Below are 23,145 nucleotides of genomic sequence, written 5' to 3' on the forward strand. Positions count from 1 at the left end.
CCAATAGAAGTGATCCTAATAAGTGATATGAATTGAAAGTGATTCTCTTTCTTGCAGGACAGATATAAACCTCAGATATCTGGATGTTAAGTGATCTCCTCTGGGGCAACATAATAGAATATATAAAGAAATAATCAGACTATTGCCTGAATCAGATTTGTGTCTGGCCTAAGTGATTTTCACTTATATGAAGGCTACTATGATAAAAGAACCTGAAATGACTAAGAACTGTATGGCACTCCGGTTGTATACAATGCAAGCGCGGTGCCAAGAAAGTTAGGATATGGGCACCCTAGAGTCAATGTTCCCAAAGGTTCTCGCTTGTTTACAGTAATTGTAAACTGCATTTAAAAACATGGGTGATCGAAGGGCAGACTTGTTATTGACAATGCATTATCCAGATGAAGGAGAATAAAACGCATAAAAGAACACGCCACTTAACTTGTTCCAGGCAACATTTCAAAAGTTCATATAGTAAGTAGCTTCTCTCAGGCAAGAAAAAGGCTCGTACGGCTTTATTTAGACCTTGGAAGCATCACCGCAGTCCCTCTGGGAGCTGCCATATCTGTGATGTTGCCTGGAATTACATCATATCCTGGCATAAAAAACAGCTAGGCCAATGCACATAAGAGAGGGAGACCAATAGGTGAACCCATTTGTGCCTCTGTTTTAATTAATCAATACTATATGTTGTGAATTCACTTTCTGGCCTACCTCTGGTTACTGGTGAAGGTATTGGAGATGGTTATATTGACAGAGGGGTCGCGAGTTCTCTTTCCGGGCTCCCTCTGGTGGTTACAGGAGGTAATGGAGCTGATCTAATTAACAGAGGCCTGCCACCTGATAATGAGGAGGACGACTGGACATTGGGAGTTTCTGACTGGATTTAAGACACCCGACTCCCTCTATCCCTGCTGGTGATTTTTCCCTGCCTCCTGAGGTCTTAGTTTCCAGTTCAGTCCCTGCATGCTCAAGCTAAGTGTTCTTTTGCTATTGATCACATTTGATTTGGTTTGGTCTATTTCAGTTTTGTGTGGTCAGCCAGACCCGGCTGGGGCTGTGCTGAATTTCCATTCTTATGTTACTGTTTGTGCCAGTTTGTTTTTGTCCCTTATTAGATTGACCTCTCTTTGATCTGTTTTCAGAATATACCAGAGTGCTGATATAGTGGGCGAAGTCTAGTGACTTCAGTATTTTTTTCTATCAGACGTGTTGGGCATTTTGTGCAGGGTTTTTTGCGTGATTGCAGACAGTGTCTTTTCTTTCCTGTCCTGTCTAGTTAGTGTGGGCCCCATCGTTTGCTCAGTGTTTTCCTACCTGCGATTGTGTTTTCATCTTGTCTCACCGACAATATATGTTTGGGGGCTATCTATTCCTTTGGGGTCTGCAGTTTAGATTTCCCCTTTCTTACTTTAGGCTTATTTAGTTCTCTGGCTGTGTCGAGGCGTCTAGAATCATTGTAGGTACGCTCCACGGCTACTGCTAGTTGTGTGGATAGGATCAGGGGTCTGCAATCCGCTTAGTTACCAACCTCTCTGATTTTCTGTGGCTTAGCTTGGTCTTGCTTTCCTCTTCGGTGACCCAATCATAACAACTATATTAATTTAGGCATCAATGCAATCTTTGTTCGAGTCATCGCAAAGGTTAAATAGTAATATCTTGTGCAAACTGAATAGGCAAAGGAGAAAATTAAGATTGACAAATTGACATTCTGTTTGATTGACGACTAGAGACATATTATTGTTCCTGTAAATGATGAATTTATTCAAAACCTTGACTTGTTGCTGCGGTTTATTTTGGTGAATCAAAAATGTATAATTTATGTACATGCATATACTTTAGACGCCGGCGCACCCGACGAGTTTTCCCAGGCACAGCCACTTCAGAAAAAACACAGCCGTCATTTCCTGAAGCAGCTTTGCCAGCGGTTTCGCTGTCGTTCTTGAGCCAGATCCAAGTGGAAGACGCTCGAATAATGAGCAGTTCGCTTCTTTTAACAGAATCCTGAAGCGGTTAAAAGACTTGGCATAGGAAAGAATATTTAGCTTTATTTTATAAGGCACTTTTTCAGGCGGATTCCGGGTGGAACCTACCTAAACAAAACGCCGATACACATATTCTTTATGTGAAAAACCTTGAACACTTTTTTTTTCCAATCTGCGTAAATTAAAAATGATGTGCAACATAATTTAAGGATATAATTGTATAATGATTGGAGAGAAAAATTGGTAATAAATGGCAGCAAAGCACATGTGTATTTATAGAGTTAAAGGGCTGTACAACTTACCATAATAAAAATGTTTGGGCAAACATAGGGAATGTTTTTATTAAATAAATTAATTTATACTTACCAGTTTAGTCCCCTGTTACTCCAGTGGTCAGAAATGATTGATGTTAAATAATAAATAAATAAAAAGTAGACAAACAAATTATAAGGAAAAGTGCAAAATGATTAAAATTTGATGTAGCAATTTTCAAGACCACAGGTATGAGACTAGAAACGGGTTATTCAGTGGTCTCGTAATTTCCTTTACCTTCACTTTCCTGACTTCTGTGTTTTTGCACTTTTGTGTTCACAGGTTTTTACTGGTATTTTTACAGCTGAAATGGTCTTCAAAATTATTGCCTTAGATCCTTACTACTATTTCCAGCAGGGATGGAATATTTTTGATAGCATTATTGTAACTCTGAGTTTGATGGAATTCTGTTTGTCCAGTCTCTCCAGTATGGGAAATCTGTCAGTTCTACGTTCTTTCCGACTGGTAAGTAGTATACTGTTTTTTATATAATGAGAATTTCCCTTACTTACATTACCTGTAGTATTGTAAAATTAAAACTTGTTTTGATTTGTTTCAGCTTCGGGTTTTCAAATTGGCAAAGTCTTGGCCGACGTTGAACACTCTCATCAAAATCATTGGCAATTCAGTTGGGGCTCTTGGGAACCTAACTCTTGTTTTGGCTATCATCGTCTTTATTTTTGCTGTTGTTGGAGTCCAGTTGTTTGGACGGAACTATATGGATTGTGTCTGTAAAATCAGCGATGATTGCGTGTTACCACGCTGGCACATGAATGACTTTTTTCATTCTTTCCTCATTGTATTTCGAGTTTTGTGTGGAGAATGGATTGAGACCATGTGGGACTGCATGGAAGTTAGCGGTCAACCTTTGTGTCTCCTTGTCTTCTTGCTTGTAATGGTTATAGGAAACTTAGTGGTAAGTAATAGTATTTTTTTTTATAAAATCTTCAATTGACTGTCAGTAGATGATTGTAATGTCTTGTCTGAATTTCTTCAGCTTTGCTCATGTGCATTTAGATGCTATGTTGTAGGCCCTGAGTGAGTTTTCGTAACATTTTATGGAAGCATTGAGTACTCTTCTTGCCTTTAAAATGACAAAAACCTAAACAGAATCTTGACAGACTCCATTATAAGATGGAGTCTGTTGGTCGCATTGATTTTTCAACAAAATCTGTCAAAGCATCATGGCATCCTTTGTAAAATAAATCATGATGCTAGTGTGAACACAGGATAGATGATGTATGAATGTTGGGGATCTAACCACTGAGATCCCCATTTATCAGAGGAATTGGGATCCCATCTCCACTGTGTAAAGAGGAAAACTAAACTCTTATTTAGAAAACGTATTCCTCCAAAGCATTATCAAGAATGTTTTTTTTATTGCTTTAACATGACTAGGTTGACCTCATTATCAATAGATTACACTCCTTCTATGTTTTCACTTTATTCAGTCACTTACATCTCTCAGTACTTCAATGTTCCGCTGGTCAAAGACAAATTTTAGCATTAGTGTAAATCGACAACAACAAGCAGCACTGGGTCAATGTTGAAGGATCTAACTTATAATTAATTAAATTATCTTTACAGAATGTAAAATCTTAAAAAAAATATTTACCGTATATACTCGTGTATAAGCCAATCCGTGTATAAGCCGACCCCCTAATTTTGTCACAAAAAACTGGGAAAACTTATTGACTCGGGTATAAGCCTAGGGTGGAAAATGCCGAAGCTACTGGTAAATTTCAAAAATAAATTGGGCCCCATAAGATGCTCCATAAAGTTCATGATGGCCCCATATAATGCTCCATAAAGTTCATGATGGGTTCCATAAGATGCTCCATACAAAAATATGCCTAATAATGCTGCACAGTGAATAATGGTGTCCCTATAACATGCTCCATAGTAACATATACCCCACATAATGCTGCACAGTGATTGGTGGCCCCTTATAATGCCGCACAGTGATTGGTGGCCCCTTATAATGCTGCACAGTGATTAGTGGTCCCTTACAATACTGCACGGTGATTAGTGGCCCCTTATAATGCTGCACAGTGCTGAGTGGCCCCTTATAATGCTGCACAGTGATTAGTTGCCCCTTATAATGCTGCACAGTGATTAGTGGCCCCTTACAATGCTGCACAGTGATTAGTGGCCACTTATAATGCTGCAGAGTGATGAGTGGCCCCTTATAATGCTGCACAGTGATTAGTGGCCCCTTATAATGCTGCACAGTGATTAGTGGCCACTTATAATTCTGCACAGTGATTAGTGGGCCCTTGTAATGCTGCACAGTGATTAGTGGCCCTTTACAATGCTGCACGGTGATAGTGGCCCCTTACAATGCTGCTGCCGCTGCCTCAATTGAAAAAAAAACAAAACTATATACTCACCTTGTCGCTGCTGCAGCTGCTGCTCCTCAGCATTGCTGGCTCTGCAATGACTGTTCAGGCAGAGGGCGCCTGCTAACTACGTCATGGCGCTCTCTGACTTGAACATCACTGCCAGAGGAAGCAAGACAGCAGAGCGACACGCAGCAGTGGAACGGGGGAGACAGGTGAATATGGCTCTCCCCGTTATACTCACCTCTCCTGGCATGTCTCTGCAGCCCCCCGTGCTTGTTCCATCTTCTCGGCGCTGTTCTTCCTGCGGTCACGTGGTGCCGCTCATTACATATGCGCATATTCATGAGGGTAATGAGCGGTACCACGTGACTGCTGAAAGCAGGAAGAACAGCACCGAGAAGATGGAATAAGCACGGGGGCTGCAGAAACATGCTAGAAGAGGTGAGTATGATCTCCGACACCCCCCGGCGTATAAGCCGAGAGGGGGACTTTCAGCCCCCAAAAATAGGCTGAAAATCTCGGCTTATTCGCGAGTATATACGGTATCTGATTGAATTAATGGAAACTAAACAGCAGTGAGTTGTAGAAAAGGTCACTTGCTCTAAAATAAAAGCGTGACAGTAATCTGTACTTTAGCATTCAGTGTTCAATCTGATTTGGTCATCAATCTATTATTATACTGAGTGTTGTTGTACATGCAGTTTTCTTCAATTTTATTGCTGTTTTCATCTGAATTTGGAAAAGATTGATATTCTTTTGTATAAACTTTATTTTCAGTCTTCTCCTACCTATGTGTATACTGTCTACCCAGCTATATAGTTATAAGGGGAGCCTAACCTTCAGTTTAATTTTTATTTCATAATTCAATAGTACATATGAAAATAATAAACTTTGTTATATATCTTATCAGAGAAATCATTTTCTTTCTCTTCCACAACTGATCTTTCATTCTCAAAATTCTCATCCCACAGCAAAAGTTTGTCTTCAGTGAATCCAGACTTTCCTATTACTGAGATAGGAGATGAAAGTTGGTGTTCAAAGTTCTATGCAGAAGGAAGAAGGAGGAGTGCGATGCCCTGCATCTGGCTCCACCATGCTCTCCCTCATACCTTCTACATAGAATCTCTCCAGCACCAAATGTCATTTCCTATATCAGTAATGGGAAAATCTGTGATCACTGAATTTAGCTTTTATTTGTGAATTGAGAATTAAAGATCAGTTCTGGTGGAGAAAGAAGTGGATTAGGGATGAGCGGCCCATAGAAGTTCAGGTTCTGGTACTTGACCGAACTTTAGCCCAAAGTTCGGTTTCAGTATCAGAACTATACCCAAACTCAAACACCATTGAAATCAATGAGGAACCAAACTTTGAAGCTGGAAAATATCTCTCTCCCTCTTCTTCGGACTCTCGAACTGTGAAATTGACTTCCAGAAGAAGTCCGTGTTTGGAGTTCGGCATCGGACACTAGGTGTACGGTATGAACCCGAACTTTACAGTTTGGGTTCGCTAATCTCTAAAGGGGATCTTTCTAATCTATATATATATAAATTAGTTTAAGATTAACACACTGGCGCCAGTCCACTTGGACAGAGAAGGAAGGTCCACTATTCCCAGATGCAGCTGGTGAATAACAGGCTCTGTGCTGGTGCCTGTTTAAAAGAGCTAAAGCTGATAAGAAAAGAAATACACCGCGCTATACTGGGAACTGAAAAAAATAATATAACTGAGTACTTACTTGCTGGTGTGTGAAAAAATCACGTGGTGGTGGATGTATAGCAGTATTCTGAGACTATTCACTTTGTCATAGATGTATATATTTGGATGCCAAAACTGCTGAGTAGATAATATAGGGTTAAATGGGGGTGAGCCCGTTAGTGTGTTACAGAGGGAAAAAATAAAAAAAAAACGACATGTTTCGAGAGATAGCTACTCTCTTCATCAGGGTTGAAGGATGAAGAGAGTAGCTATCTCTCGAAACATGTCGGTATTGTGCTGCCTTTGAGCCACCGTCTTACCCCCAGTGTGACGTCACGCTAGCCCTGCCCCATCACACGCCGAGTCCCTCAGCGTTGCTCTCGGCCGGAGCACGCGAGGCAACGGCGGTCTCCACGTCCATACGGATTAGCAGCGGCAGCCCCAGCCCCCACGCTGAGCACCCAAGCCTGCCTCACTGAGCACTGGCCCTGCAAGTAAGTGCACCAGAATTAAGCACCTCGTTCCACTAGTGGGCACATGCTGTCACTAACACTCATTCACTTTGCAGGAACTGTGCCATCATTTGTTTTGCACAGGATTAATCATTCTGACCTCGCCTGTTGAAATTGGCATGCAGTAAGGTCAGCATTCAGTTATCATCTCAAACATCTATTTATCCCCCTCTTTTTTTTTTTTTTTTTTTGTTTTATTTTTCAACTATTATATTTTTTACATCAGAAACAGGCTGCAACATTCCAATCTTAATACTTGGCAATGGCTACATTTACAGCATATATTTTATATGGTTCTGATTTCCTTAAGTGAGTAAATCAAGATTAGTTCATATTTTATTTTATTTTATTTATTTATTTTTTATTTTTTTTTTTTCCCTCTGTAACACACTAACGGGCTCACCCCCATTTAACCCTATATTATCTACTCAGCAGTTTTGGCATCCAAATATATACATCTATGACAAGGTGAATAGTCTCAGAATACTGCTATACATCCACCACCACGTGATTTTTTCACACACCAGCAAGTAAGTACTCAGTTATATTATTTTTTTCAGTTCCCAGTATAGCGCGGTGTATTTCTCTTTTTATATATATATAAAGCTGAATGTATGTATGTGTGTGTATGTATCAAGCCAAGCCCACTCCACAGAGCCCTGCCGACTCCGCATAGCCGCAGGGAAATAGCCCCTGCTCCAGTGACAACCGACAACAGTTGTGACACACAGCTTGGCCTCACATATTGCACACACAGCTCTGCTGCAGGGACCTTCTGATCCCATGTATACGGGGTTACTATACTTGCCCCAGTGATGTGATATAAGACCCTGCTCTGTGACACGAGCTGACATTTCTACTCCAGCACAGCCCTGCGTATGACTCCTTCTACCAAGTACGTGACTGGTCACATGGTTGTGACATCATCACAGGTCCCTTAGCTGCCCAGGATCTCTCATCTACCCAGAGTTCAGGCAGGGAAGAGAGGGAAAAAAGAAGCAGCCTAGAAACTCCCCAGACCCAGGATTGGATATGTGCACCAGCTGCTGGCCTGGCAGGAAGGAGGAAAGAAGAAACCCACACAGGAAGAGCCCCCGCTGTCAGTCTGTGCTGGCAAAGAACAGCGACATGAACACCAACATCATGTATGCCAGCAGGAAGAAGCGCAAACCCTGAAGAAGGCGTAAGTCACACACGTGACTCGCTACGGGTCCCCGCAGACCTAGTAGGGGTTAACGGGAGCGACCTGAGAGCGGCGGAGGTCTACTGCTGGCATGGAGGGGACAGGGCAGTGCTGACATGGAGGGAACAGGGCAGCGCTGTCTGCCCGGTGACTCTTCCTGCCACTGTGTGTATATAAAAGCTGTGCTGCTGTGTATAAAGGAGGTGTGTGAGGTGCAGGAGGAATAAGGCCCCTTAACTGCTGCCGTTATTTAGTTACTATGCCTGGGCAACACGGGGCTCTTCAGCTAGTATGATATATTACAATGTTGCTTATTTTAAGTGCATTATTGATTTACTCGTTAAGTCCCTATGCATTCAGCAGTGCCTGGACCTAGAGGCTGTATGAAGGCCCACAGAGTCCCACCAGTAGGTATGCTTCATGTTGTGGTATTCCGCCCCTTGTGATGTATGTTAAGCAATGCTTCTAAGGTAGCATATTTCTGAATTATGGCACAGGTGGTGGAAACCTACAGACTTGATGCAAAATGAGATTTAGGGCAGGTGCACATTCGAAAGAATAGAGACAATTATGCAAATGAGAGTCGGATCAAATTCTGATCAGAGTCTGATCAAACTGTGATCATTGTGTGTCTCCATCTTCTCCGTTATGCCGGTCCGTGGAAATCGGATGTCATCTGAGTGAAGTCCGATGTTTTCCACAAACTCATTGACTTGCATGGCCGAGTGCAATCTGAATATCGGATCAAACTTGCACATGCAGTGATTTTTTTCCTCGAGCAAATTCTGTCCGTGAAAACATTCTGACATGTGCACAGCCCCAAAGAATAACACTGGTCCGAGTGCAATCCAATGGATTGTCGGTTAGCACTCGGACCGATAATACGGTCGTCTGCACCTGCCCTTACAGCAGTGGGAGTTGTTGAGCCTCCTCCATTGCAGATGCTTAGTCGTGACTGCTTCCCATGTACCCTCTCTAGCTATATCACAGCTTATGGGAATATGAACAAACTATGGCAATACATAGATAAGAATCTAATCTACCATTGAATACTCTGCACAGTCCAAAACATGCAAAAGGCAAGGTTATATTTTATACACCTCACTGGAAATGGCAGTTGCTACAGCAACGCGGCTGAACTTGTTTGCTGTATTTTTATACATGGTCTGCAGGGTATGTTATCTAAATTCAGATTTTCCACCTGTAGATACAGTGGGGAAAAAAAGTATTTAGTCAGTCAGCAATAGTGCAAGTTACACCACTTAAAAAGATGAGAGGCGTCTGTAATTTACATCATAGGTAGACCTCAACTATGGGAGACAAACTGAGAAAAAAAAATCCAGAAAATCACATTGTCTGGGTTTTTTTCATTTTATTTGCATATTATGGTGGAAAATAAGTATTTGGTCAGAAACAAGCAATCAAGATTTCTGGCTCTCACAGACCTGTAACTTCTTCTTTAAGAGTCTCCTCTTTCCTCCACTCATTACCTGTAGTAATGGCACCTGTTTAAACTTGTTATCAGTATAAAAAGACACCTGTGCACACCCTCAAACAGTCTGACTCCAAACTCCACTATGGTGAAGACCAAAGAGCTGTCAAAGGACACCAGAAACAAAATTGTAGCCCTGCACCAGGCTGGGAAGACTGAATCTGCAATAGCCAACCAGCTTGGAGTGAAGAAATCAACTGTGGGAGCAATAATTAGAAAATGGAAGACATACAAGACCACTGATAATCTCCCTCGATCTGGTGCTCCACGCAAAATCCCACCCCGTGGGGTCAGAATGATCACAAGAACGGTGAGCAAAAATCCCAGAACCACGCGGGGGGACCTAGTGAATGAACTGCAGAGAGCTGGGACCAATGTAACAAGGCCTACCATAAGTAACACACTACGCCACCATGGACTCAGATCCTGCAGTGCCAGACGTGTCCCACTGCTTAAGCCTGTACATGTCCGGGCCCGTCTGAAGTTTGCTAGAGAGCATTTGGATGATCCAGAGGAGTTTTGGGAGAATGTCCTATGGTCTGATGAAACCAAACTGGAACTGTTTGGTAGAAACACAACTTGTCGTGTTTGGAGGAAAAAGAATACTGAGTTGCATCCATCAAACACCATACCTACTGTAAAGCATGGTGGTGGAAACATCATGCTTTGGGGCTGTTTCTCTGCAAAGGGGCCAGGATGACTGATCCGGGTACATGAAAGAATGAATGGGGCCATGTATCGTGAGATTTTGAGTGCAAACCTCCTTCCATCAGCAAGGGCATTGAAGATGAAACGTGGCTGGGTCTTTCAACATGACAATGATCCAAAGCACACCGCCAGGGCAACGAAGGAGTGGCTTTGTAAGAAGCATTTCAAGGTCCTGGAGTTGCCTAGCCAGTCTCCAGATCTCAACCCTATAGAAAACCTTTGGAGGGAGTTGAAAGTCCGTGTTGCCAAGCGAAAAGCCAAAAACATCACTGCTCTAGAGGAGATCTGCATGGAGGAATGGGCCAACATACCAACAACAGTGTGTGGCAACCTTGTGAAGACTTACAGAAAACGTTTGACCTCTGTCATTGCCAACAAAGGATATATCACAAAGTATTGAGATGAAATTTTGTTTCTGACCAAATACTTATTTTCCACCATAATATGCAAATAAAATGAAAAAAAAAACAGACAATGTGATTTTCTGGATTTTTTTTTCTCAGTTTGTCTCCCATAGTTGAGGTCTACCTATGATGTAAATTACAGACGCCTCTCATCTTTTTAAGTGGTGGAACTTGCACTATTGCTGACTGACTAAATACTTTTTTTCCCCACTGTATATGACAGCAGAATAAGTTAATGTTACAATCACTGATTTTCTGCATTAGCCTGAATCTAGGCAGGATACTTAGAAAGCGACAGTGATGTCACCTGCTAATTATCCTAGGACCATATCTAACCAAGTGGAAGATAGAGGTAAAGCTATATTCATAGCCTTTTGACTTTTTTTTTTATAACTTAGACATGTCTATTGTCACAGATCAATTTTAGGATGTATCCATATCAATCCCGATGGACTGCAATTCACTTTAAGTGTTCTGATATTTTTGACAGCAAGAATATAGTTACAGATTCGGTTCCTATTACGATTCAGAAGCCCCAAACACTTGTGCTTGCCGTGTGCACAGTGTCACTCCTTTTATTCTCTATGGGACTGCGCAAATATTCTTGATAATTTATCACAGAGGTTCATGCTGTGGTGCATCTCTTAAGGGAACCTGTCACCTCAAGAAATGTTGTTTAAGGTTAATTTTCAGGTACTTAGCGTTTAATCCCTGGGCTGCATACTTACCAGAAGCATGGCTGCATACTTACCAGAAGCATGGCTGCAGTGAGAAAATAAAGTTTTATTCTCCTTATAGCTGCTTGCTTCCAGTTATTGGGGCAGTGCAGGGCGCGGTCACAGTCACCTCTCAATTCACAGTGAAAAATATCCCATGATTCTTTCCTTTAGTCAAATGACCACTATGGGCATTCACATGTTGCAGGGGTCCTTTGACTTTCAAATGGAGCAGACATCACTTCCGGAGCTGACTAAACCTCCAAAGAAGCTTGCGAGTATGACACTGTTTTTTATTTTAATTGCATCCTTACCTGATGATTTTCCTATATTAGATAAACCCTTTAAGGGCTGTTCATGAACAGAAAATCATGGTTACCACACTTGTACATGTGCCGTGCCTGTTCGTGTTCGGCACCCCGAACAACGGGTGTTTTTCGTGCTGTCATGTGCATGGCAGAATAGCAAACACTGCCTCTGAGAGCCATGTTCCCATGCTGTTAAATGACAGCGTGAGCCTGGAGCTGTGATCGGAGGTAAAAAGTTTACCTCCGGTCTCTGGCATCGGCTGAGTCTAATACTCCTATCCGCCTACGCCTGCTGCCGCTAATAACAGCGATAGCAGGCACGGCTGAAGGGAGTATTCCTCAGGTGGTGCCTGCGCTTTAAACAAAGAATTTTTTTTTTTAAACATGCTTTGGTTCATCTGTATTTTTGATAACCAGCCAGGCAAAACTGACACTGCGGGATGCAACCCTCAGCTGTCAGCGTTAGCAAGGTTGGTTATCAAGAGAAGAGTGGTTCAAACGCCTTTTTTTGTAAATTATTTAAATAAATGATTTAAAGAATGGCATGGGTCCCCCACATTTTTGACAACCAGCCAAGCTAAAACAAACAGCTGGGGGCTGGTATTCTCAGGTTGGTAAGGGGCAGATGGGTAAATAGCAACCTGCAGCTGCCCATAAAAGGTGGATCTATTAGATGTGCCAACTCTGGCACTTTGCTCAGCTGTTCCCACTTGCCTTGTGGTAGTGGCAAGTGGGGTTCATATTTGTGGGGTTGAGGTTACCTTTGAATTGTCTGGTGACGTCAAACCCACTGCTTAGTAACGGAGAGGCATCTATAAGACACCTATTCATTACTAATCCTATAGTTATATTGCAAGTAAACACACAGCCAGAATAAAGTCCTTTATTTCAAATAAAAAAACCACACTTTTACTTTTTTATTTAAAAATAACAAACTCAGTTATACTCACCTAACACTCAATTCCACTGAAGCCAATGTCTCCTGTAAAAAAACAAAAATACAAAACAATCATATCCCTCACCTGTCTGTCGTTCTGTCGCACGCCGTAATCCATGCATAGGGATAAACAGTTTTCAACCTGTTTGGTGCCAAGATGCGACCATCCAGGCTGAGAACCACTGATGAATGAGCTACTGTGAACTCAGCCTCAGTGACTAGCGGTGACATCATTGAGGTTATCTCTGCTCACTGAGGCTGTTTTCCCAGCCTGGCCCATGAACTGCTGGGACCTCAGTGAGATCACCGCTAGCACAGTGAGAAAAATTCTCACGGTGCAGCAGTGAAAATCTCTCGGTGAACTCACTGCTGGCAGCTGAGGGTGGCAGCCCACAGCTGTCAGTTTTCCCTGGCTGGTTATCAAAATTACAGGGTAAGCCATGCCATCTTTTAAAATTATTTCTTTAAGGGGGTTTTACACATAGCGATATCGCTATCAATATCGCTAAAGCATCACCGATTTGGTGACGCAGCAGCGATATCGCTATGTGTGATACTTACCTCCGACCGGCTCCCCCGCTGTCTGTCGCTGATTGCGCGAGATCGGCCGGCTCCATTTCTCGTCGGGTGCTTCCTGCTGGGCTTCCTGCTGACGCCGACGAGCGACGCGTGGACGCGGACGGGAGGACGTCAGGATCGCCTCGTCTGAAAGGTAAGTAACGACCGCTGTATCGCTGCTGCATCGCTGTGAGATCTGCCTGTGTGGCAGCTCACTAGCGACCATTTAGCGATGCACCAGCGATCCTGACCGGGTCGTATCATGGTCGGGATCACTGGTGCATCGCTAAATGTAAAGGGGCCTTTAGAGTGCAGGTGCCGGCTAATGAATACTTCTATCAACCGCGCCTACTTTCGCTGTTATTAGCGGCAGGAGGTGTAGGCTGATGGGAGTAGTAGTCCCATCAGTTAATGCGAGTAGCCGGAGGTAAACTTTTTACATCTGATCACAGTTGCGGGCTCACTCTGTCATTTGACAGCATGGGAACCACGGCTCTCTAACCGGCGGTAATGATTTTGTCACCGATCATAGGCAGTGCATGACAGCATGGCAAACACTGGATGTTCGGGTCCCCCATTCAAGTGAATAGGGTCTGAGTTCCAGTTCAGGTACTGTTCTGGTGCCTGAACTGTACTTTTTTTTAACTGGACCTGAACATCCAGGGGTCCTTCCATGTTGTGAACTTGGCTGTGCCACAATATCACACATAACCTGTGTGGGGTACTGTTTTTTTTAAAAAAAGAAAAAGCTGCATTTTTTTTTAAATCTCTGAAATCCTTTTAAAGTGAACTGCTCTGCATCTGTTCTATTAAAAGTAGATATGATTGTCTATGCATTTCACAAATCTTGTGAATGGTTTGACAGGTTTTTTTAATATTGAATTTCATATTTCATTATATTTCTACTCTATAATTTATTTTTAATTAAAAAACTCCTGGGACCAATGGATGTGTTTCCAACCTGAAAAAAATAAATAATAATAGCACAATGGAAAACCTACAGAAGTGCCAATAACAGGTGTGTTAAACATACTGCACATGAAAAGAGAACTAGGCTTACCGCTTGGGCATCCTATTTTATCAAAGACTTTTCTTCAGATTAACTCCACTTGGCAGCTGGTAAATACAGATGGTTCCACTGTACTCAAAAAGCCAGAGATCAATTTAAGTATTTATTTCTTCCTGCAAAACAATCTCCCATTGACAAGCCTGTTGGATACTCTAATGTATAACCACAGCATGCCAATGGCTTATGCGTCAGTAAAAGAGGCTTCCCCCGCTACCTTGCATATGTTTATATTGACGTGACTAATGCCTCCTTTCTTCCCCTGGGCTTTGTATTTACTCTCCTATTAATTAGGGTTGTTGAGACAAAGCAGAATAATTATCTTGCATGTGGAGAAAAAAATAATTTTCTGTTAATAAAATTCAGAGGTTTTTTTTACCCCTCCAAACGAATTGGACGTCAGCCTAGTTTTTGTATCTTTGTAATGGGGTTTAGATTTTTCTATAGCTGTGCTGCTTTTAAAGTCTCTGTCCAGTGGTCTATAAACATTAAAGCAAAAGACTCCCATTTTTTCGTATTACAAGATAGCCTGTTGGACAATCTTTGCCAGATGTGTCCCTCTTATTCTGCCGCTCTTTCTTAACCATCGTTATGCTTTATTTCTTACCATCCATACTCCATCGTGTTCAGTTTATGTCTCTGTTATCCACTTCTAGACCAGGACATTTTTTTGCTTTTGCTCTTTTTTTTTTTTTTCTTCCCCTTCTTCAAAAAGCCATAACTTTTTTTATTTTTCCATTGACATAGTCATATGAGGGCTTTATTTTTACAAGACAAATTTTAGTATTACAGGATACAGATGAAAATTACAATTAGGATGAAATGTTGGAAGAAACACAATTCCACCATTTTAGTTTTTTTTACAGAGTCTGGTGTGTGGTAAAAATGATCGGGCAATATATATGATAATATATTTTCAAATTGGCAGGATTGGCATATTTTTCCAACAAATTCAATTCAATTAAAAAATTATCTAAAAATGATCCCTCTTTGTCATTTGTGATCAACGCACTGTATAGAGACGTGGCTTAAACTGATGGTGTTGCTGTTAGTAGTAATATCATCCTGCTGTGAGCTAGATTAGTGCTATTCTGCATATACCTTCCCTTTCTTTCCCACTAATACAGCTGTGCTCGAAAGTTTACATACCCTGGTAGAATTTTTGCTGTCTTGGCTTTTTTTCAGAGAATATGAATGATAACACCAAAACTTTTCTCCAGATTTCTCTGATAAGATATATTACAAAGTTGCTTATTTTTATGCATACTATTGATTCATAAAAGAAAAATTAAAATAAAAAATGCCATAGTTAGTGATTGGTAGGCATCTAAATGGTTAAACAGGATCAATTGGATGTAGATAAGCCTGATATCGTGATAGCGCCCTTTCTGTGACAGAATCTCTGCCTGATTAAAGCATTGAATTCACAACACCTCTGGAATTGTCCTGTGGTATCTGACACTACTTGTGAGGGTCTCCATAGATTTGACTTATTTTTCCAGCACTTCCTCCCAGTGCTTGACTCAGTTGAGCTCTGGGAAGTTTGGAGAAAAAGTCTACAGCTTGATCTTTTCGTCTTGTTCATCAAACCATTTCTGAACACTTTATGCAGTGAGGCTTGGCCAAATACTTGGCTGAAAAAAGCCACTGTCATTAGTGATACTGTTACCCTGTTACCATCAAGGGGTGCACTTGGTTTGCAAACTATGCATATAAATGTCAAGATCCAAGATTTTATAGCAGAATACTTCCCATGGAATTAATATGCCGTAGCTGTCTTGCCTTCTTCCCAGAGAGCATCGTATGACACAACCGCACCTGGCTGTCCACTTGATGTCAAAGATGCCAACGATATGGATCGCTGGTGCATCGCTAAGTGGTCGCTAATGAGCTGCCACACAGGCAGATCTCACCAGCGACATAGCAGGGGTTCGGGGTCGCTACTTACCTGTCAGACGCGGCGATCCTGACATCCTCATGCCCACGTCCACGCGTTGCTCGTCGGCGCCACAGGAAGCCCAGCAGGAAGCTGACGACGAGACACGGCCCAGGCTGTTCTCGCGCGATCAGCGATAACCAGTGGGGGAGCCGGTCGGAGGTAAGTATCAGACATAGCGATATCGCTAGCAATATCGCTATAACGTCACAAAACCAGTGACGTTATAGTGATATTGCTAGCGATATCGCTTAGTGTGACAGGCCCTTTACTCAGTTATCTAGGCATCAAAATGTGGCCATTGTCAAAACAGCATATGACTAAGCCATGAAATCATTAAATGATATGAGTAGAGAAAAAAGGGGGAGACAAGCGCACATTGGGTGATATTAAAAGGTACAGATAAATAGGGAGTTATGGAGTTGTTTAAATGAAAGCGTTGTGATTGTCTCAACTCCAATAATTGCCCATGAATATTACAGCTGTTGCTGTCCCATTGGCACATGAGGGTGAACCCTCTTTTGCATATCGATTCATAGAAAAAGGAGACGTGACGTTTCAGCGTAGACCACGCTGCTGTATAAAGGAAGCAGTTCCAACAAAAAACAAACTACACAGCACCTATGTAGTTTGTGTTTGAAAAAGAGCTCGGTGCGAGCACGAAACACATAATAATAAAAACTACGGAATTGCTATTCCACTCTGGAACTGCTCCCTTTATACAGCAGCGCTGTCTACTCTGAAACATCGAATCTCCTTTTTCTATTATCCTATAAATGATGTAAGTAGGTACACTCACAAGCATGAACATCTGTGTAATGTCCTGCATTATCACTTTGTTACATCAGTATTAGATCTTTGGGGCCCGGACACCCGCCACAATCACAAAGCATGAACATTTGCATAATGTACTGCATTTTCACTTTGTTAGGGCTCATGGACACTACCAATTTTCTTGTACTTATGATATTATATTCTGCGCAAGTCTGATTTTTTCCTTGGACTGAATGATCTACAAAAAAAAATCGGTGACTTGTCCACTTTTGATTCAAATGTTGGATCAAAATCGTCAGTGCAAGTCTATGGGTCCATGAAAAACATGGCATCCAAGTGCGGTCTCATTTCCACACACTAATAGAATGGAGAGTGAGGAGAAACTTTTTTTTCTCTCCATGTCCAAGAAAAACTGATGCCACTCTGAATCATACATTGAATCAGACTTTTTTCCGGATGTGGAGAAAACAGTCATGTGATCCTACTCCTAGACCAATATCCGATTGGTGGCTGTCCGAAACTGGCACCCCAAGTGACTAGCTGCTATCCGCTCTGGTGGCCGGATGTAAATAGTGCTTAGAGCAAACTGCACATCTCTACCTACACATTGTTTAATGATCGCTCCCAGGTACTGTACCTTACTTCTCATTAACTTGAAGAGGAGATTAGGAGATTAGGTGTAGTACCTGGGAAAGGCCACTCAGCAGTGTGCAGACCGTACACTATTTACATCTTGTCCTTGCTGAAGTAGGCGACATCTGATTGTTGGGGGAACTCGATCACCAACAATCTGAAATTGATGGCCTATGCTATGGGTATGTCATAATATATCCGGATAAGCCATTTACCTTCAATCAGTTCCATTTAATGACAGTCAAAGCTTTTCATAACTTCTATTTTCCCATTTAAGGATAGCCTGGCTGGTCCTACAACATGTGCTACAGTTCTCATGTATAAGAGATAGGATTCTGTTGATAAGATTCTTCACAAATTATATTAAAATGTCTTTGAAGTCCTTGCCTGAAAAAAAACGTTATACAATAGTTTTTGCCAAGTATTGGACGTTGTAACTTAGAATCTAATTTTCTTAAGAATCTTCTAAAATGAAGGCTTCATTCTCAAGTGGGTTACCGTATTTCATATTTGTATTTGTACATTGCTGGAATCAACTTTATGCCGCCTACTCTGTGTGGTTGAGGATTATTTTTATTGAATTGACATTTGCGGATATAGCCTTGTCTTAAAAATGAAGAACTTTAATATATTCATCTAACTTAGCAGTACGTTGTGCACTAATTTTCTTAGATCTGGATTAAAATATGATTACCCCCATAATACCAGGTATATTTTGGAAATAAAATATGGTGTACTATTGCAAAAACATATCAGATCTCACCCCCGCCTCCCAGAAAACCCACTATTTTAAATTCACTATGTTGTATATTGCAATTCAAACTAATTTATTAAGACTCCCTTTATCCTAGTAAGTGGGAGTCAGATAGGTCAGACCAGGGCTGGGACAAAGTATTTTGGTCCCTTTTAGCAGATAAAGTCAATGGCGCGCCCCCCACCCTCCACCCCAAAGAAAAGGAATGCTCAGAGACTATATGTAACCGGTTGAGATCCTTTCTGTGCAACTGGAAACAAAAGAAGCGCCATTCTTATTCCCTAGTGCCTTATAGATTACATCTTGTCTAGACGTCATCTTGTCATGATGACTTTTCACATCCACAGCTGTTCTCTGCAGACCTCCCTCTTCTCCGGTGTTTTGCAGCACACCCTTACACAGTGCCCTTAAAAATAAGAGTGGTATTAAAATGCCCTCTGTATAAAAATATCTGTCCATATTATGACCCTAAATAAGCCTTTTATGGCATATGGCCTCCACACTGTCTACCATTATTATCTATAACCACCACACCATCCTTCCTTATGAACGATGGCCTATACCATATTTGTCCCCTCTCTAATTTTCAATTAAACTTTCTATATCTCCACACTGTCCCCCCCAATGCTAACTACTCTGCATATTGTGCCTCTGTTTCATGATGTTCCCTCTTCATAGCCAATCTGTGCCTCTTTTCACACTATGCCCTCATACTGCCCACCATGCTGCCCACCATGCTGCCGTCTTCAAACTGTAACCACTCCTCACATGATGCCCATACACAGTATGATGGTCACCACAACTGACCATATGGTATGATATCCACAAATAGACACCACTATATAGTATGGCCACCATCACAGTGCCCCATATACTGTATAGTATGATGTCCACCACAGACCCTCATAAATAGTATGATATCCAAAACAGCCCCCATGTATACTGCAATGATCCCCCAACACCCCATATTATGGCCAACAAACAACATCCTAAATAATATGATATTCACCACAGCCCATTATCCAGTATGGTCTCCACAGCCTCCAGTATAATGACCTCTGCCGCCCCATATACAGTATCTTCACCACAGCTACTCCTATACTTTGCTGTCCCCCCTTGCAGGGCTGTGGAGTTGGTAAGACAAACCTCCGACTCCAACTCTGACTCCTCAATTTCCATGACACCGACTCCCTCATACATGGCTCATGTTTAAGTTTAAGTGATTAATTTACTGTAGTAAAATGGTAACTTCAGGCTTTTAATAATTGTTATGATACAATAATCAAGCCATTTAGATAGAACATATAATATATTTATTAGAATACAACTTTAGAGCAAAAAACTTTTGCATATTTACAATTTATTATACACTGTGCAGTAAGTGGAAAAACCAGTTTTCAACAAAAACGCACTGGATAATAGTCTATGAATTTGTTCTGAGAAATAGTATCGCCTCCATCAGGTCCTCCTTCATAGATGACCTCAAATCTGACCTAATTATTTTAAGACTACAGAACAACCTCTCTACACTAACTTAGGTTGGTGGCAAAGCAGTAACCACCTGGGTAACATCTCTAACAATTTCAGGGAGTAATGGAATTGTCTCGTGCACAGTCAGTTTTGGTGAACGATTGCATTCTTCTACTTCTTTGAGAGCAACTGAAAACTGTTGCTGAAATATGGTCAATCTGTTTTCTTTGGGAGTGGAATCTTTTTCTCTGCAGGAACGCTTTGCCTGCTCCATGTCGTCCAAATACTTTTCAAAATCAAACTCCTCGTCTCATGAGCACCATCCTGTAGCACACTCATCCCAACTGATACCTCAATCAGAGCTTCTTTTTCTTTAGTAAACTGTTGATCATCCAGCAATATATTATGACTCGGGGCCACATAAACAGCTGCCAGAAGAATTTTATTTTCTGATAGCAGTGTCTCTCTCCATTTCATTGAAGCAGTAATGCCATCTACGATGAAACCTCCTCTTTGGGACAAGCAAAACAACAAGTTCTTCCGCTCATTAATAAAAATGCTAGGAGTTAAATCCTCAGCTTGCAACTTTTTAGTCACTGGAAATGGGTGATGAAGCAATTCCTCAATTCAGCCACCTGTGTCCATTGTCCTTCATGTAGTGATAACCTGAGAGTTGGCCGTATCTACAAGGAAGGGTTTCAGATCATGCAATCACTCAATCATTAAATAGGTGCTGCCCACCGAGTGGCTTGAACCACAATTGCCCCTTTTCCAGCACGTCTCTTCAAGATGGAATCAATTTTAGGGGTTCTGGCAGCAATAGTCAATTTCCTCAATTTCCTAGTCAGAGTTCCAGCATGTCCCTCTTGCAGACTATCTCTTATTGCCAGCTGCAGTGTGTGCACAACACAGCGCATGTGTTGAATAGGAAAGATGTGTGAAACAGCTTTAACAATATTTAATTGTACAGAATCATTTTGCTGTTCTTCTGTAGTAATAACTGTTTGTTCCTCCATTATGGGAACAGGACTGTGGCCATCCATCTCCAACATACTGAATGTGAAATGTTCTTTTAGCTGCTGGTCACCTTTATTATTCTCATTCATCAGTTTAATTGTACTTATCATGTTTGAAACATTATCAGTTACAATAGCAAGAACCTGTTCTTTTTTGAGTTCATAATCTTGCAGAACTTTTTCCACTAAGGTCTGGAGAAACTGGCTGCTGTGATGAGCTTTAGAATCTTTTACTGCCAGCATCTTAGAAACACATTTTTTGTTGTCACAAACATATCGAACATTGATAGCAAAATAGTTCACTCTGTGACGTGTGCAGGCATTCATTTTAAGAAACACAGAGAGTCTTTTTAAGATCTTCCTTTTGGTTAAGGGCTTCTTCAATCACCAAGTTTGCGGGACATTTCTCCATTAAGACCTGTAAAAGTTGGTCGTGCAAATAATGATATTGGTACACTGTCCTTCGCAACAAGCTCAATGAGCTGTCTTTGAAACACATATGCTGTCATTGATATAGTAACTTTGTCACTTACAAAATATCTTGTAACTGATGTTTGAGACGCTCTTTCCTCATCCTTAGCCTGACGGGAAGTGCTGGGCTCTGGATTTTTGGTGCTACTGTGATCTTTTTTTAATCACAGCTTTGTAAACTTCTGGGTGTTAATGTTCTAAATGTCTTTTTAGATTGGAAGTTCTTGAAGGAGCATTTTTATCACTGCCTGAGTCTGCACTGATTTTGACATCACAGCATTTGTTTTCATCTGGGTCACTTATACAGTGGCACAATGTTTTTTATCTAGAGTCACTGTGAAATGCTCAAATACAGCTGACTTCATAAGATGCTTTTTAGACATTTTGTAATTATGTAAATTTGCTCTCAAAATAATTTTGTCACAAAAAAAATAAGGTGTATTGAAAATCTTGCAAGAATAGGTAATCATGCACTGTATAATTTAGAATAGAAATAATACGATATGCATAAATCAGTAGGACAGCTGATAAGTATAACATTTGTAAAATATGTTGTTAGATACAGTAGCTTTACTCTGAACTTACAATGTCAGGCTTGTCTCAGGGTACAGCACACTAAATGCTTTACATCATATTTCTTCACAGTCTATGAAGGGAAGGAGCAAGTTTGTGCTGAATCATATTCCAGAACATACACACACACACATATATATATGTCCTCATCGATCCTGTTACTGTATTTCTGAATATGAGCTGTTAGAAAACAGTTTTTCCCCTTAAATTCTATGTATAGTGTATATAAGTCTTCAGAGCGGCTAATTTCTCCAAACAGGAGCTAAGAGGAAAAACAAACTAAAACATCAAGCATACAGAGACAACATATACTGGATATGCTTTAAGAAGTACTTACCTTAATCCTGTTTTCCTGTTCACTCCAGAAGTTCTGAGATGAATTCAGGCATTCCTTCCCTGTGTGTTTGCTATTTTTTCCCCTTATCTGTGGAGGAGGAGCTTCACTACTTATGAACATAAACTGCAGCACAGATTCATCTCAGCTAAAAGTCTAGACCTTAGATCAAGAATAGGACAGACATTTACAGGACATTTCATAGCTCCCAAATTCTTATGAAAAAATATTCCCCACAAACTGCATTGAACTACTGTACCCAATTTATTATATATTTTAGAAGTCGAAGTCAGTCCATTTTATACCAACTCCAACTCTGACTCCACCAAAATGGGCTCCAACTCTGATTCCACGACTCTGAGTCTGTCTCCACAGCCCTGCCCCCTTCACAGCCCCTAATTTCATGGCCCAAATGCACATCCCCTTATTTTAAGGCCCCGACAGCCCCTCATTTCATGCCCCCCCCTCGCACTGCCTCTTATTTCATGATCTCCTGCACAGCTCCTCATTTTAGTCCCTCCATCTGTGCAGCCCCTCATTTTATTCCCCTTATCTGCACAAACCCTCATTTTGTCTCCCCCTGTATTCCCTGGGAACAGTGCTGATATAAGCGAGTAAAATACTTAAATTAAATAAAATGTCTCAATATGGTGCATGTGAATTGATGCATGAGTTGTAACTTACTAGGCAGCACAATATTTTGTTCAAAAACTAATGGAGCATGCCACTGGTTATTTGCAAATGTTATAGGGAACCTGTCAGCAGGATTGTGCTGAGTAACCTACAGACAGTGTCAGGTCGGCGCTGTTATACTGATTACAATAATACCTTGGTTGATGAAATCTGTCTTGTGGTCATTGTTTAATCTGTAGTTTTCAATTAATGACATGCTTGTTCACCGTGGCGGCCTGTGGGGGGTCTTCATGTGATGCTCTGCTTACATATTCATCTGTACGGCTTCTGATA

General features: G+C 41.3%; 1 protein-coding gene across 9 annotated transcripts in view; it reads left to right on the forward strand.

Annotated features, from left to right (window-relative positions):
• LOC141095489 (sodium channel protein type 5 subunit alpha-like) overlaps positions 1-23,145 on the forward strand; it is a 524,914-nt gene that overhangs the window by 312,830 nt on the left and 188,939 nt on the right. For all 9 annotated transcript variants that reach the window (XM_073581518.1, XM_073581512.1, XM_073581519.1 and 6 more), the window contains 2 exons: positions 2,580-2,762; positions 2,857-3,213. In XM_073581518.1, the coding sequence (XP_073437619.1) occupies positions 2,580-2,762; positions 2,857-3,213 (540 nt within the window). The remainder of the gene's footprint in view (positions 1-2,579; positions 2,763-2,856; positions 3,214-23,145) is intronic.

Source organism: Dendrobates tinctorius, unplaced genomic scaffold (assembly GCF_039654945.1).
Source record: "Dendrobates tinctorius isolate UK_male_01 unplaced genomic scaffold, ASM3965494v1 ptg000070l, whole genome shotgun sequence".
In the NCBI taxonomy this organism is placed as follows: Eukaryota; Metazoa; Chordata; class Amphibia; order Anura; family Dendrobatidae; genus Dendrobates; species Dendrobates tinctorius.